General features: G+C 55.5%; 2 protein-coding genes across 3 annotated transcripts; both read right to left on the minus strand.

Annotated features, from left to right (window-relative positions):
- Positions 1-49: 49 nt before the first annotated feature.
- On the minus strand, positions 50-3,711 carry MRPL24 (mitochondrial ribosomal protein L24). 2 transcript variants are annotated; one of them, XM_032643774.1, is made up of 6 exons: positions 3,621-3,711; positions 1,262-1,505; positions 1,086-1,181; positions 775-878; positions 383-513; positions 50-282 (listed from the first exon to the last, which is right to left on the minus strand). In XM_032643774.1, exons 2-6 carry the CDS (start codon positions 1,442-1,444, stop codon positions 146-148), a joined length of 651 nt encoding a protein of 216 aa, XP_032499665.1. In that variant the 5' UTR covers positions 1,445-1,505; positions 3,621-3,711; the 3' UTR covers positions 50-145. The 2 variants fall into 2 exon arrangements, with proteins under 2 accessions (XP_032499665.1, XP_032499674.1); XM_032643783.1 differs by having other exon boundaries at positions 52-282; positions 1,262-2,712; positions 3,621-3,657.
- HDGF (heparin binding growth factor) lies at positions 54-14,733 on the minus strand. The gene is made up of 8 exons (XM_032643762.1): positions 14,352-14,733; positions 8,042-8,118; positions 7,760-7,898; positions 6,912-7,091; positions 6,413-6,636; positions 1,262-6,217; positions 383-1,181; positions 54-282 (listed from the first exon to the last, which is right to left on the minus strand). The coding sequence occupies exons 1-6, from the start codon at positions 14,436-14,438 to the stop codon at positions 6,211-6,213; spliced, it is 714 nt and encodes a 237-aa protein (XP_032499653.1). The 5' UTR covers positions 14,439-14,733; the 3' UTR covers positions 54-282; positions 383-1,181; positions 1,262-6,210.
- Positions 14,734-15,656: the final 923 nt, after the last annotated feature.

Genomic DNA, 15,656 nt, shown 5'->3' on the forward strand with positions numbered 1-15,656 from the left:
CTTGAAACAGGCATTAGGGGTGCCAGTCTACCAAAAGACAGCAGCTGCACACGGAGGACCCAAGGCTCTTTATTAGAGTCTGAAGAAGAGGTGGCCCCAACCTTCAAGGTTAAGGCAAGGAGGGGAGAAGCAGCTCTCCCCAGACTCAATACCAATAGACTTCCTTATGTCTCCGAGTCTCCTGGATCCCCATCGCCTCCATCACCTCCTCCTCCAGTGTCTTTAGACGGGGCACATAGGTTTTTTCTAGAGCATCTTCCACTGATGTGTCTTTGGGGCCACCTATTGAGCCAGAGAAAAGAAGATGGGTGGGAGGGCTTCTTAACATCCCTTACTCCCACTCCTCCCCCCCCCCACTTCTTGCCGCCTCACCCAGCCTCACCAATCCATGTTTCAGGGACGATGCCATCAGCTCTGGGAAATTCAGGTTTAGGGATAATTCTTCCTGATCTTCTGGAGACTCGTACCCGCTCTCCTGCCTCAGTGAATCTCCACTCCACCTCAGTGGGTTTCCTAGGGGACAGAAGAAGTGAGGCCAGCCAGGGAGTTAGGTCTCCCTCCTATGTTCCAACCCGAAAGTCAATGACTAAGAACACCAAGGTCACCATCTTGTTTCTCTGCTACCCCTGCACTGGGGTTTCCTATGGGGGGTCATGGATGGCCCCTCTCAATTTTCAGCACATCCAACCCACCATTCCCTTTGGATAAACATGGTCAACAGCTGTGTGGACTCAGAGGGCAAGAAACCCTCTGACCAGAGCCCCATGTGCTTGCCTGTCCACAGGATCCACAAGTTTGACCTGGTTGTGGAGCAAGGGTGCTTCGCTGGGGATCATGGTTCCCCGGTAATCCACGGTCTTGCCAACATAGCGATAATGCTGTCCAAAAGAGGAGGGGGCTATCAGAACCCAGGAGGTGAGAAGGGGGCTCGTCTACCACAACTCAGAGCATTCAAGTTGAAAAGCAGAAGGTTCAGTTGTCTCACCATCCCCTCAGCCAGTCTCTGGCCTCCCTGTGCTGCTCTTAGTGGACAGGGACGGATGGCACAGGATTCCTGAGCATCGCCATCCTCACTCTTCACTTACTGTATTCAGCCCCTCCACGACCACCCAGTTTCGCTGCCGGATAACTTGAACCACTTTGCCTTGCTTCCCAGCGTCCTTGCCTTCTAGGATCTCTACCTGTGGGAAGAGATGACCGTCAGGGAAGGAGATCCTTGCCCAGGAGCACCCCGCCACCCTACCCCATCTGAGATTCTCACCCTGTCCCCACAGAACAGATGCCAGTCTTCATCAGAGATAGGTTCCACAGCCACCGGGCGCCGCCTAGTCCCTGGAGGATTCTTCTTCTTGTCTGACAAGGAGCCTGGGCGGCTCATCCCATAGCGGTAATTGGGAGGCAGAGTGACCTTGGATGCCAAGGCCAGCAGAGCAGAGAGCCGCATGGCTGGAGACTGTGAGAAATCCCCTGGCCGGTGAAAGACCCAGAAATCTTCCTAGTCGGCTCTGGGGTAGGACAGAAAGAAAGGGGCAAAGAAACAAGGGAAGCAACATTTTCTTAAGCACTTACTTCATGGCTCAATGGACTTGATCTTACTGAATCCTCACAAGATGTTATCTTCGCTTTACAGATGACGATAGAGACTCAGAGAAGTTAAGTGACTTGTCAATGGTCATAAGGCTACTATGTGGGAGAATCAGCATTCAAAGCCACATATATCTGACTTCAAAGTCCAAAAATTCGTTGAGGCCAGGGACCATGTTATCTAGATCACCCTTGAATCCAGCAGATCCCAGCAGGGCCTGGCATGTAGTAGGTACTCAATAAAAAGTTATTTAATAAATGCACCAACAGCAAGATGGAAAGAAAACAAGTAATGGACAAAACACTGGCGTAAAGCCAGAAAGCAGGCAGTTATAAGGTAAAACAATCAAACAGGTGGCAGAGATAAAAACTGGGATTAAAATGTCCCTACAAAATGTCCAATTCCTAATCTCAATCAGGAAATAACCACTTCTCCCTAAGATAGTTGCTTTTCTAAAGGAAAAGGACCCAGAGCCAGACTCTAGGATTATGGAGTCCTACATTTCCAAACTAAGTATGTACTCTAAGCCTCCCAGTTTTGGATAATGGACTAAACCAATGGGGCGGTGGGACAACTGAGGGCAAAAATAATAAGTGCTTCAGTTTGCTGAGCACTTGCTACCTTCCAGTTGCCATGCTAAGTGCTTTCCTGTATCATCTCATTTAAGCCCAAGGACAACTGATGAAGGAGGTACCATTAACCTTGTTTCATAGCTAAGAATAAAGCCTAACTTAAAAGTACAATTAAAGTGCACTCTAATGACATTAAAAGCTCTGGACTGGGAATCAGACGACCTGGGTTCTAGTCCCCGCTCCACCATCAACTTATTCTGTGACCCTAGGCAACTTGACTTCTGAGCTTCAGTTTCATCATCCATAAAACTTTACAGGGTTGTTTCTGTCATTCGAGTTATTTTTAACATTTTAACAAAGCAAGGTACAGAATCATGTGGATAGTATCCTTTTTTGGGTAAATTAAAAAATATATATTCTATCACAGACATAAATATTTACAAGAAGGCAACAGGGAACAAATAAAGTACTTGTTTTGGAGATGAGGAAGTTTGGGAGGGCTGTTACTTTCCATCTTGTTCCTTTCCATAACGTTTGCATTTTCTAACCACGTACCTTTAAAATAATACATGAGCTGGTTTATCTGAACAGTGAGATATCAGGTCATTTCTCTTCTCTATACTTCTCAATATGGAAAAGACCTAATATTATTATTATTATTTTTTTTTTTTTCTAATATTATTTTTAATTAATGCTGGATGAATGATAAGGGCCTTGGTGTTCCCATTCAGAATCAAAAAATGCTTAGGGAGCACTACTATGTGACAGGTCTAATGCTGGGAACTTCACTATTCCCAGCATTTGATCTTCACACTGCTCTCCGCGGGAGGTTGACAGGAGACGAGGAAACCAAGGCCCTGAGAGCTGGAGACTTGCCCTAGTTCATGACTTGATAGAAGCAGAATTCTCTGGCGGTCCAGCGCTTAAGACTTTGCGCTTCCACTGAAGGACTGTAGGGGGCACGGGTTCCAACCCTGGTGGGGGAACTAAGATTCCGCAGGCCGCGCAGTGCGGCCCCAAAAAAAGACAATCTTAAGACCCGAGACTCCTGCGTGATTGCTGCAAGACGTCCCTTAACCTCAGCTATTCAAGATCTGAAGCTCTGGGAGGAGATCCCAGAAGCCAGCCCCCTAGATGTTTTCCTTTTTTCCCTCCAAACCCTGGAGAGGCTGGTGCCCTTCCGCAGTAGGGCTTTCATGGCGCGCTCTGGGGCGCCGTGCTAGGTAGTGAGGTAGAGCGTCTGCTCCCTCAGACCCCGGCTCCACAGGCCCCGCCGGCCCCATCTTAGGTACGGGTGATGTCCATCCCCCAGCAGTCTTCAGCAACCACCCGCTCCGAGCTTCCGAAGCAGGGAGACCTCGGTCGAAGCGACTGAGCCATGCCAGGGTCAAAGAAGGCTCGTCCCGCTCCCGCTCCCGGACCAGCCCACAGTTGCCAAAACGTCCGGGCCACGCTGCTCTCACCTCCGCTTCCCGCTGAGCCCCGGAGCCTCCGCCAGTCTCTTCTGCACGTGGGACCTAAGCCCCGCCCCACCGCGTCCCCCGGCTTTCTGGGAAAAGTAGTCTGATGGTACAATGGACGCGCAACGATAATCTAGCCTCTCTGCATGCTGGGAGTTGTAGTCCGCTGCTGCAAAGCAAGCGAGAAACAGGAAATTTGGCCTTGTAGGAAATCTAGGAAGCCTAAGAGCACCGTGAAGCACGTCGGGAATTGAAGGCAAAGCGGAATATGCTATCGCGCCTGGCACATTCCTGCACGTACTCTGCGTGGAGGCCGCTGGGAATTGTAGTTACTAGAGACGACGGCTCCATTTTCTAGGTGATTGCGGCTTCTTCAAAGCAGAGAGCCTCGCTTTCTAGTGAGGCTACAGTCAAGACTCTCCCCGCCCGCCCTCTGCTGGAGGGAGCCAAGGCAGTGAAGAAAGTGTCATAGGCTTTCTAAACTAAGGAATAGAAACGTGGGCCCTTCCAATGCCAGTCGATGATCTACACAAAATGTCAGACTGAAAGAAACCTGAGAGGATCTAATCCAGCCATTCCACTTAATTCAGGAGTATTGGGAGGATTCCATGCTATCAACCTCCCCGACCCTCATCACGTTATCAGTAGCGGGCATCCCTGGCTTTGCCCTTGAGGGTCAAAGTTGTTTCTACAACCAGCCCCAACACCCTAACTTCCCTGGCCATCGTGAGCTGTGACTGATACTGTCACCTCTCACAACCTACCTCTTCTTTTTTAAAATATTTATTTATTTTGGCTGCACCGTGTCTCAGTTGCAGCACGTGGGATCTTCGTTGTGACATGTGGAGTTCTTAGTTGTGGCATGCATGCGGGATCTAGTTCCCTGACCAGGTATCGAACCCAGGTCCCCTGCACTGGAAGCGGGGAGTCTTTCCCATTGGACCACCAGGGAAGTCCCACACTCTACTTCTTGTGCAAACTTTAAAAAAAACTTTCCCAGGTGCTTATGGGGGAAACTGTGTTAAACAGTGGCTGGGCAGAAGTAGAATACTGGGCACCGTATTCTGCGACTTTGCCCTCATGTAGAATTTTAGGTATCTCTAACAGACTGAGAATGGAGAAGGCTGGCACACCTTACCTCAATCTGAAAAGTGGATTTGGAAATCATTTGCATTCCCTTTCCCATTCCCCTGCACCATCAGTTAACCAATACACCCCCAAAGAATCAGTCAAAATCCAATGTAGTAATCAATGGGTTTTATTTTCCTAGAACTGAAATCATCTACGGTTCTCAGAGCTAAACTTCCAAAGCTACAGTCAGCAATTTTTCATCAGAGCCCAAGGGAGGGGGGCAAGGGTGAAAGAGACGAGAGACGGAAGAGCCAAATAGACCACTAGAAAGAGGTTGGGAGAGGGCGCTTATTTCCCTCTGGCCTCTCAGTGGGTTACAAATTGGATCTGGTGACAACACTGAGGGGACCAGGTGAGGATATGTGGATGGGAAATGACACCAGAAGGAACACCAAAGCCCCAACTACAACAAGAAAAGTCATCAAGCCCCAAACAGAAGGGGAGCCTCCAAGTGCACCTCAGAAATGGGGGCAACAGTGGGGAAGAAAGGAGCAGAGTGGGGGGCACACAAAGGGATGGGGGGGTCTTTAAAATTTTTTTTTTTTTGTAATTTTCTTTTATTAAAAACATTTCCTAAAAAATGTGTCTTTTCCTTTATATCTGGGTGACGTATGCGACTGTAGGCTGGCCTTGAGCACTGTGGGGAGAGGGAAAAGGGCAGCTAAGGGTCTCCCCAGGGCATCCCATCTCTGGCCTGAGGTCTAAAGGTGGATGGATACTCCTCAACACTCCCATAGGAGCTGGGTGAAGTTAACCCTTCAGATCTCAGGTCCTTGACCCAAAGAACTTGGAAGACCCCAAATCTTTTGATGATAAACTGTAACTCCCATAACCCCTAGGGTTGGCGTAAGAGAATGGGCATTGTCAACCATCAAGGATTTATTGAAGGGAGCCCCTCTCCCACAAGCTGTCCCACTTTCCCTGAATCCAGGTAGCTGGTAGAACAGGTGTGGGAGGAAGGGACAGGATGCCATCCTCTTGCCCACTCCCCCACCCCAACTTGAAGATTGCCCCTCCCAGGCCCCAGAAGCCCACCGTGCTACTTATACTCCATCCCTTCCACTCATAGCCCTGATCCCAACCAACCCAGAGGTCTAGAATGCCCGGGGAAGGGCGAGAGGGGTGTCAGAAGATGGAAATAGCCAGTCCAGGCCCTAACAAATACACTGGGAAACAGCTCCAGGCAGGGAGGGACACAGTGGCCTCATCTCATCCCACAGAGCAGAAGACATGGACCTGACTCAGGTCACAGGGGTGTGGGGACGTGGAGGTGAGGGCCAGGTGGCCTGCCCCATCCGGGTCAATCTCCAGGGTCTGAGCTCAGAAGGGGGAGAGTGAGTGGAAGAGGAGAGTGGGTTGGGGTGGGGAAGGGGTTCCCAGTTTGCAGGCCATGGCCAGTTTCCCCAGTAGCACCCAGACAGCAGCAGGAACGGGGCGGGGGCTCCTCTTGAAACATTGGTGGCTACAGGCTGCGGGGGAGGGTTGGAGGGGAGAAGGGTTAATGGTGTGGCCTTGGCCTGGCCGGGCCCCAGCCAGTGCCGGCCTCCTGGGAGAGCCCACCCTGCCTCCCTGGAGGCTGACTGCTACAGGCCCTCCTCCTCCTCCTCTCAGCAGGTGGCTGGGCCCTCCCAGCCCAGCTGCCAAGGGGCAGTGGGCTCACTCACCTCTCATGATCTCTGATGCCCGGGGCCTCAGCATCTTCCTTGGCAGCCTCTTCCTCTTCTTCCTCCTCTTCTTCCTCCTGAGGAGGCCCCCGGCCAGAGCCCGGCTCCGAGGGAGTGCTGTTCTTCTCCGCCTCCACTGGAACGGGCCTCTCACCCTCCAAGGTGGCCCCTTCCTTCTCCTCCCCTTCGGGGTCTTCTGTCTCCTTGGGACGTTTGGGGGAGTCCTGGGCAGGGTTAGCAGAGAAGAGGTGGGTTGAGGCTAGAGAGGGAGGACACCAGCCTCCCCCTCCTTTCCCCAGAGGCTCTCCTTCCTAGGCAGACCCACAGTCCTCCAGCCCTCTGCTAGCTGAGAGGTCTCCCGTGTCCCATCTTCTCAGCAAGGGACTCCCCAAAACTAGGGGCTGAGTCTGTCTCTCAGACGGGCACTCCCTGAAAAAGTCGTAACTTCCCTCCTCAGACTAGGAGCCTTGCTCCGGGGCCCCAGGTAGGGGGCAGTTACCTCCAGCAGGTCTCCCGCTCTCCTCTTCAGCGCCCCCTTCTCATTCTTCTCCTTGGTCGGCTCATCAATGACCAGCTTCCCTTCCTCATCACTGCTACCTTCGGCATTCCCCTTCTTATCGCCATCACCCTCGGTGGCTTCGGGCTCGGGCTCTTCCACACAGCTCTTTTTCTGGGAGGACTGCGGCAGAGACAGCAAAGGCTGAGTGGCACCAGCGACTGCCACGCTGGGCCCCCTCCCCAGACCCCTCCCTCGGCCACTCACTCCTTCCTTCTCCCACCTCTCCCCCGCCCCCACCCAGGTGCCCAGTCTCACAAGTGATTTGAGACCCACCTCTGTCGGATTAGCCCCGGGGTAAACCCACTGGCCGGGCAGGCAGGGCTCTGTGCAGGAGGGGGGAGGGCTGGAGCAGGAGGCAAAACCTCGGGTCAACTTCTCCCAGAGGGAGCTGGGACCCTTTCCCCGCCAACCCCCGCCCCCCACCCTCCCGCCTCATCCTGCCCGGCTCTCGTGCACCTCCTCCTGGAAGCCTTTGTGGAAAGAGTTAAGGCCACATCCTATACTCACACTGGGCCTGCCAAAGGCCTGTCCCCACTTACCGCCTCCATCCTGTTCCTGCCCCCCCAGGCGCTGTCTAACAGGTGGCCCCTGACCACAGCTACATCACACACCCGGAACCCCTTCCCCTCTGCAAGAAGCCTCCCCCAACCCCCCACCCCACGAGCTCCTACTCTGAAAGCCCTGGTGTTGGTGTCTGTTCCTGAAGCATCACATGTGGGCCCAGGGGCTCCCGGCACCTATGGCCACACCCGCTTTCCAGGAGGTCTCTGGGGCGGATGGCAGCTCACCTGGTAGCCAGAAGCCTTGACAGTAGGGTTGTTCTCGATCTCCCACAGCCCCTCGCTGAACCCTTTCCGTTTGTTGGGCTTGCCAAACTTCTCCTTGGACTCCTCGTAAGGGAAGAGGTCTTTGGGGCCCAGGAATGCCCTGGTGAGAGATGGGAGACTGTGCTCTCGAGTCCCTCACCGCATCTGAGCTGCGCAGCCCCATAGGGAAGGCGTGCCGTCACCACTGCTCTTTCCCCAAAGTGGTCCCCCCGTGGCCCTCCCCACCTCTGCCCCCTCACTCACGTCTCGTGGGTCCCGAAAAAAAAGACTTGGTATTTGTTGGCTGTTGATTTCACGGCAGCCTCAGGCATCTCGTCAATCTGAGAGCAAGATGAGTAAAGTGAGCGTGAGCTGGAGTCTTGAGGTCACGAATCTGGGGCCGGAGGGTAGGGGTTAAGGGGCTGATCTCTAAGGCACACCTGTGAAAAATCAGACTGAGCGGGACCCAGGAGTTCACCAAAGAGGTTTCTGAACCATTTTTAGCAGTGTGACTTTGTTCAAAAGAAGTCAGGCATAAAAGCCCAGCAGAATCCCCGCCTCTCTTTCACAAACCAAACAGCGTCCATAAACAGATCCTGCCCATAAAGCTCCACGTCTTTGCCATCACCCTGGTGCAACCACTGTCCCCTCCTGCCTGGACTGGAACCACGGCCTCCCTCTCTTCTCTCAGTCTCCATTCTTGCCCCACTACAACTCATTCTCCACACTGCAGCCAGAGGGGGCCTTTCCAAGTGTGGGTCTGAGCATTTCATTTCCCCTGCTAGAAACCTTCCGGTGGCTTTTCAGGACTCTAGGGCCCACCTGTTCACCACTGTCCGTGACGTCAAGGTCTGAATTCCAATGCTGCCAACAGTATTTGTATGAGCTTGGGCAACTGACAGAACCTCAATTTTCTCAACTGTAAAATGGAGATGGTCACAGTACTTAAACCATAGCGTTGTAAAGATTAAACGACCATCATGTAGTACGTCCCGCATATGTGCTCGGTATCATCATCCTCTCCCCAGTACGCTGCCCCTCTGCTCTCTGCTCCAGCCACACTGACCTTTCAGTCTCCTGTAGTAACTCCTGATCTGCCTTCCAACCTCAGCCCCATCATCACTTCCTCCAGAAAGCTTCCCCATCTCTCCCAACCTGGCTGGCTCCCCAGATAAAACTCTCAGCACCTCTCCTTCACAGTGTGCTTTTCGCAATTCTAGTTCTACAGCTCTTCACGTTACCATTTGCTTAACGTCTACGTGGACTATGCCTGCCCCGAGAACAGAGAGGTCTGTTTGTAAGTCCAACACAGTGCCTAGCACCCAGCGAGTGCACAGTGAAGATATGCTGAACGACTATGAAACAGACAAAAGCAGCCTGCTCTGACTGAAGTGCAGACGTGAGGCCAAGGGGCTGCCTATCCAATATCCGCCATCAGGAGCAGCTCCAAAAGACTTCTGGGGAACTCTCTGAAAGTCATGTCATGTAGTCAGACTCTCTTATTTTACGGACAAGAAAACTGAGGCCCAGAAAAGAAAAGTAATTTGCCCAAGATGACAGGACAAGTTAGTGAGGGCCAGATTTCAGAACTAGAGCTCCCGACTTGATCCTCTGCCTCAAATGTCCTGGGGGCATAAGGGATGCTGTGGTGGAGAAGGTGCAGCGGTCTGAGGTCAGGGAAATGGTGAGAGGCAGCAGCCCAGATAGCCTCTCCCAGATCAGGTCCTGGAAGCCCAGGCCAAGCTGAGCTGGGGGGGGGGGGGGGGGAGGGAGGTGGTGTGGGGGACGGGGGAAGAGGACTACAACTCCCAGCAACACTTGCAGCAGCCCTAGCGGCCGGGCTTCCCACCGGACAGAGGCCAGGTGGCCATGTTGGCTGGGGCCCGGGGTGCAGATAGGGAAGAGACAGACAGGCCAAGGCAGTGATTAAACACACAGAGACTAGGACAGAGTGCCTGACTGGGGGCCTGGGGAGACAGGGAGGCTAGCTGGATGAAAATAAGCTGAGACACACCCAGGAGATGGGGTGGAACCTGAGCAAGAATCTGAGGGGCATCTTGCTCCAGACATGGAGTCTTCAAGCTCCTGAGCACCTCCCCCCTTGCCCTGTGGCCTCTGGGGACAGAGGTCCAGCCCCTCCCCCCCAGGAAGGCTCAGCACGAACTGGGCCCTCCCCACAATCGGGAAGACACTGGGGTGTGAGAGCTGGGGGTGGAAAGGCACGCTGTCCCCCACCCCAGCTCAATCCCCATCGCCATGACAACCCAACCCCGCCCCCGGGGCCACTCAGCAACCAGGAATGTGACTGCCCCTCCCCCCCCTCCCCCCCCCGGCCCTCTCTCCAGATTGGGGAGGAGGGGACACCAACACACACCCCACCCCCAAGCCTGGGGTCTGGCACCTGGGTCCCTGGCTGTGCCTGAAACCACAGCTAGGGGTGAGGGCTGCGGGCCCTTCTCAGGAAGGCAGAGCTGGGGTGTAGGCAAAGGAGGAGCCAGTCCTCTGCTAGGATACCTGGGTCCTGTTGCTAGCTCCCCACCCTCCTCTCAGAGGGGGAAGCAAAAAATAAAATGAGGGCCTCCAGGGCTTAGAGATCCCAGGAGACAGGCATAGGACAATAATAGCAAAAGCTCTTTCCTAGGCCTCTTCTTGGTGGATCTTTGTGCACCAGGAAAGAGGACAGGGTGGGGGGAGTGGGGGGGAATATCTAAGGGTCCCAGCTGGGAACTACTTTGGGCTCTGCATTTTCAGTGCCACACTTGAGCCAGGACGTTAACAGGCTTGTAGGAAACATGTGATGAAAAGGGAGAAACTGAGGCTCAGGAAAGGGGGGATGGTGAGTGAAGGGGTCAGAAACAGGAGACATGAGGTCCTCTCAAGGAGCTCAGACCAGGCAAAGCAGCGCTCTGCCCGTCAGTCTCTTTCACGTGGGAAGCAAACTCAAAAGAGAGGTAGCTGAACGCTGTGACAGGGGATCCAGGAGGCCACCAGCTGCCCAGCCTCAGGGGCGGGGGAGAAACCAAAGAATGGATGGGAATTAAAAATAGACAGAACGGGACACACCAGATATACCCGCCCTGCTGACTTCTAGCCAGATAAAGGGTAGGTCGAGAGGAAAGAGGAGAGAGGGAGGCCAGGGGCCTGGGCAGATGGGCATCTACCCCCAAAGCATAAAGCCACCCCAATCCCACCTCACCTCGAGTGTAGGCAACCGTGGGGGAAGGGCCAGGAGAGGCGTGCTCCTTTTACTTAATGGAATTCCCAACCCCTTACCCCAAAAAGGGGAGACATTCCTTCTCTAGTGGACCCTTCATCCTTCAAGCCACAAAGGAAATGTCTTTCTGCATTTGGAAGTGAAGGGAGGTTCTTCGTCGACGACATAGAGGATATGAAGTCTCAGGGGAGGCCTGTACTCCCAATACAGACATGTGTCTCCCAGGCGGTGCCTTTATATCCAGGTTGTGACTCAGAACAAGTGAGTCAAAGCTAAGTGGGTCAGGGTGGGGCCAGATGAGTGCTGGGTACCCCACTGCACCTCCTCCATTGGCCAACAGGGGAGGGGGCTCTGCTACTTCTCAGCCATTCCAGGAATCCTGGCAAGTTACTCCCCACCCCCCACCCTCTGCCCACTGCACGTGCCTCATTCCATCACACAGGCCTGAACACAAGTCCCATCCTCCCAGAGCCCAAGGCACCTTCTAAGGCCTGAAGTACCCAGGTGAGGAGTGGGGAGAGAGGACTGAACACCTCTCCCCCAGCCTCATACCAAATCCAGGCCCAGGGGCGCCAGCTCAGCACATAGAAAGGCAGCAGAGAAGGCTAAGCCCACCCTGACTGCCAGCCAGGGTTCTGACCACCACACCCAAGGCCCAGGCCCAACCTGACCCATGAACCGTAAAATGTGGGGCAGGAGACAGTTGGGGTCAGGAAAGTGTGGCAAGCCCAAGAGGCAGAAAAGAGAAGGTGGTGCCTGGATGTGGGTGAAGGGCAGAGGGAAGACAGATGGGCGAGGCCCTCTGGCTGCTCAGGTTTCCTGGGACTGTGAAACAGGAAGTGGAGAAAGGAGGAAGGAACCTCAGGGGGAAAATCCGTGAGTCTTGGAGGTTAACTGTTAAGTTCTTGGAGATCCCCCAGTAAGTCTGGCAGGAGGAAGAGGAGAGGAGAAGGTTAAGATGGAGTCACACCATCCTTCCAGGCAGGCCTTGCCTACCACGTGGTCCCTCTGGCTGAACTCTCCAAGCACTGGGCTGTTCCAGTCTCACCCAGAGTCAGCCATCCTCCCCAGAAGCAAGGGCTGAGGAAGGAAAGCCCACACAGTGGCCTTCACCATGGCTGAGGACTCTGGTTGCCTATTAGATGGAGCAGTCAGCGAGGCCCCCCCTACTCCTCCTCCATCTCAGCAAGAGCCAGGCCCCCCTTCAGGCTCTGCCACTCACAAGACTTAGACAACACCCAAGGATGGTGAGGTATTCGGAAGATAACAACCTTGGGTGTACCACTCTCTCCAATTTTCAGAATCAAGACCCAGAGCACAGGCAAAGGGTGGGGTCCTATCTCTTTGGGATCCAGTCTGATCTCCCTCCCCCAACCCGAACTTTATCTAAAGGGCCCAGGCCTCAACAGAGCAAGAGACTGCCTCCCTGTCCTGCCCTCCTGTCCTGGAGGCCTAGGGTGAACAGAGGAAATGGACAGCACCCCCAGTCCCAGGCGCTGCCCTCACTCCAAAGGCTACCAGAAACCTGAAGGCCTTCTTCACAGGGGCCAGTGTGGGTCTGCATGGGCCCCCCTTTCTCTCTTCCCTGCAGCCTGAAGGGGTTCCCTACAATCCCCATTCCAGCTGAGCCCCCTCCCCAGTCTCTGGACTTTGTCCTACCCCCAGGAGGTAGAAGCAGTAGAGACCTGTGTTCAGTTCTTGCCCTGCCCACCAGGACCTTGGCATCTGGACCAAGAAGCCAGATGGATCAAAGGTGCAGGGTAAAGTACATGAGTGTTCACACACCACACACATACATGCACACACAAGGCTGTCTGTGGCTGCTTCCTCACACTGCCCCCCACCCCCCAAACCCAAGTCCCCTAGGAGGCCCTGGAGGCTGGGAGAGCCCTGCTTCACTCTGTACTTCACTCCCATTCCATAGGCCAGACATCTAGAAGTTTCAGGGAACAAGGAGCTCAAGGCATATGGGATTAGGTATATTCCTCAGGAGAGGGTACTGAGTGAGGAAGGGTCTCCTGGATTTTCTCAGAGTGGCCCCAAAGTTGGTCTGGACACTGAACAGGACCCAAGGGAGCCTGGGGCAACTTCCCAAGCTCAGAGCAGGGTCTGGTCCAGATGAAGACACAGACTCATGTGGAAAACAGCAACCCACAGCCATAAGGCAGTTCTACACTTGGTCCCCTTGCCCAGAAGACTCCCTCCCTCTACTCCTCTCTGCCCTTGGATTACACTCTACAGGAGTCCTATACTCTAGGGCCGATACCAAAGGCCTCTCTCTACACCAACGTTGAAATAAGGTGCCAGAGACACTGTGCCCTGTGACACCCCCAACCTCCTCCAGCACCCTCTGGCAACCTCCCTTACTCCTTACTTCACCTGTCTCAGTTCTTAGGGGAAACATGAGGAATGCGCCAGGCTGGGCATTTGGGCCCCACCCTCCCACCTGGCCAGGTGCTGGGGTGGGGGGAGGGTGGGCGCCTCACATTGGCGGGCTGAATCAACCACATGGCAGACTGGGCCGTTCTGGCGGGAGAGGCTCAGAAATGGAGAGGAGAAGCAACTCGGGTTCCCCCCACCTCCACTAAGAGGCAGGGCAGTCTGGACTGGACTTCCCAATCCCAACAAGGGCTCTGCCACCTTCAGCCCCCAATCTGAGTCGGCAGCATACGGAGAAATATTTTTGTGGAGCTGAGGAGTGAAGGGTACTAGCCGGTGATTTCCAAGCTAGACGGATCCCCTCTTCTGCCGCCCCCCAACGATTCCTCGACCCTCCCAACTTCAGACCTCTTACGGATGCCCCAAACCAAAGTTTTCTAGAAGCGAACTCCGCCTCCATCTAGCCTTTCAGGGCTGAGATCCTTCTTAACCATCTAATGTAGGAAAAGGAGAGTTTGAACTGGGGGTAACAATCAGTGAAGAAACTGGGGGTCTCTAAGGGGGTCCCTGAAGGGGGTAGCGGTGGCGCCTAGGGGGGGGTGGGTGGGAGGAATTACACTGCTGGCCCAAACCCAGGCAGCGCGCCCGAAACCGCTGGGAGTATGGGGGCTGGGGGCGGAACTGAGCACGCGGAGCCGGGGGCCGGGAAGTGACCGGCGCCCTCAGATCCCCACGCCGCACACACGCCACCACGCGCGGACGCCGTGTGGCCAGGTGTTCGCCGCTGCCGCCACCACCACCCCCACCACCCCGCCTCCACCATTATATAACCGGCGGGTGGGCTTGGGTCGCTCGGGAAAGATTCGGGGACTCAGACGCCCCCCCACCCCCACCCCCTCCGCGCGGAGCGCTCTTGCCCTCCCGGGTGTTATGCAACCCAAGTCTGGAGGTGGATAGGGGGCGGCGGGCCACCCTGCTCACCCGGGCCGGCCAGTGTGGGTAGCCCTTCATCTTGGCGAACACCAGGTCCCCGCATTTGTACTCCTTCTGCCGGTTGGATCGCGACATGGCGGGGCTCCGGGCGCCCCGGGCTCCGCGCCGGGCCGGAAAGCGCGAGCCCAAGTTTGCGCGTGCGGCGGTGGCGGCGCCGCTCCGCTCCGGCCCTCGCGCGGCCCCCGCCTCGATGGTGGCCCCCGGCCCGGGCTCCGGCGCGGCCACGGCGTCTCCGCCCGCGCGCCGCACGGACGGGGCGGGCGCGGATCGGGGGCAACGCTCCGGCGCGATGGGTGCGCGCTCGTGCAGTTGTTTGTGTTTGAAATTCAATTGCTCCCTCCGCTGCGCGAGGCCTCTTCCTCCACCCCCCTCCCGGTCCCCACTCCTCCTCCTCCCTCCTCCCTTTCTCACTCCTCCTCCTCCCTCCTCCGCGCTCCCTCCCGCGGCGGTTTGATGAGTGCGGCTTCTTGACGCCCTGTGCCTGCCACTGCCCGACGCCCAACCTGGAGCCGCCTGGCGGTGCGCGGCGACACAGGCGTGAGGAGCCGATTGCCGAGCAAGCCGAGTAGGCTTTGTGTGCCCGCTGTCGGTGGGTGCCCGCCCGCCCGGGAGGAGCTGGCGCCCGGCAGGACGGAGCGGCCTGGCGCCCCTCCCCCGGCCCCTCGGGTCGCTCCCAACTGCGGCTTCGGCGCTGCCAACTGTCGACGTCTAGGCGCAGTGTCTCCCTGCCCTCGGCTCCATCCCTATCCACGAATGTTTGCTGGGCACCGAGTGCATGGCAGCGTGCTGGGAGCCGAGCCGGGGCGAGAGCTGGGCACCGCGCCCCTGAGCGCACAGAGGTTTGGCCTGGACCTCGACGTGCTTACAGTCTGTGGGGCGGCTCCTGAAACGTCGGGGATTGCGCCCTACGACGGCCTTTGTGGAATTCGGTATCGAGGAAGCTTCGGAGGGGTTGTGGCACAAAGTGGCCACGTTCCATGTGCATTAGGTCTCGGTTCTCTGCTACTTCCCGGCAAAAGAGATCTGGGCTTTACCACCAGTTAAGCCCTCAAAGATGAGCTCTGTTCTAGTGGGAAGAGACAGTAGAATGCCAGTAAATCCCAAACCATCGATAAAACGTGAAGTCACTAGCTCTCTCGGGGCGGTGAGAGTGGGGAAAAATCTGGGAAGGCTTCACAAAGTGGTGACTTTTGAGTTGGGCCTTAAAGGACGAATGTGAGCTTGCCGGATTCCAGAGACAACATTTTAGGCTAGGTTATATGTTAAGAACTGATAGAGCCAAAACTTGAATTC

This window comes from Phocoena sinus, chromosome 1 (genome assembly GCF_008692025.1).
Source record: "Phocoena sinus isolate mPhoSin1 chromosome 1, mPhoSin1.pri, whole genome shotgun sequence".
Classification (NCBI taxonomy): Eukaryota; Metazoa; Chordata; class Mammalia; order Artiodactyla; family Phocoenidae; genus Phocoena; species Phocoena sinus.

What these genes read in the sequence shown, in the direction of transcription:
- HDGF (XM_032643762.1), bottom strand. Translation starts at nt 14,438, where the DNA reads ATGTCGCGATCCAACCGGCAGAAGGAGTACAAATGCGGGGACCTGGTG. An exon ending in ACCCACACTGGCCGGCCCGG is followed by an intron (nt 8,119 to 14,351) that starts GTGAGCAGGGTG and finishes TCTTGCTCTCAG; the next exon opens with ATTGACGAGATGCCTGAGGC. An exon ending in GAGCGGGAGACCTGCTGGAG is followed by an intron (nt 6,637 to 6,911) that starts GTAACTGCCCCC and finishes AACCCTGCCCAG; the next exon opens with GACTCCCCCAAACGTCCCAA.
- MRPL24 (XM_032643774.1), bottom strand. Translation starts at nt 1,444, where the DNA reads ATGCGGCTCTCTGCTCTGCTGGCCTTGGCATCCAAGGTCACTCTGCCT. An exon ending in ATCTGTTCTGTGGGGACAGG is followed by an intron (nt 1,182 to 1,261) that starts GTGAGAATCTCA and finishes CTCTTCCCACAG; the next exon opens with GTAGAGATCCTAGAAGGCAA. An exon ending in CTTGTGGATCCTGTGGACAG is followed by an intron (nt 514 to 774) that starts GCAAGCACATGG and finishes TCTGTCCCCTAG; the next exon opens with GAAACCCACTGAGGTGGAGT.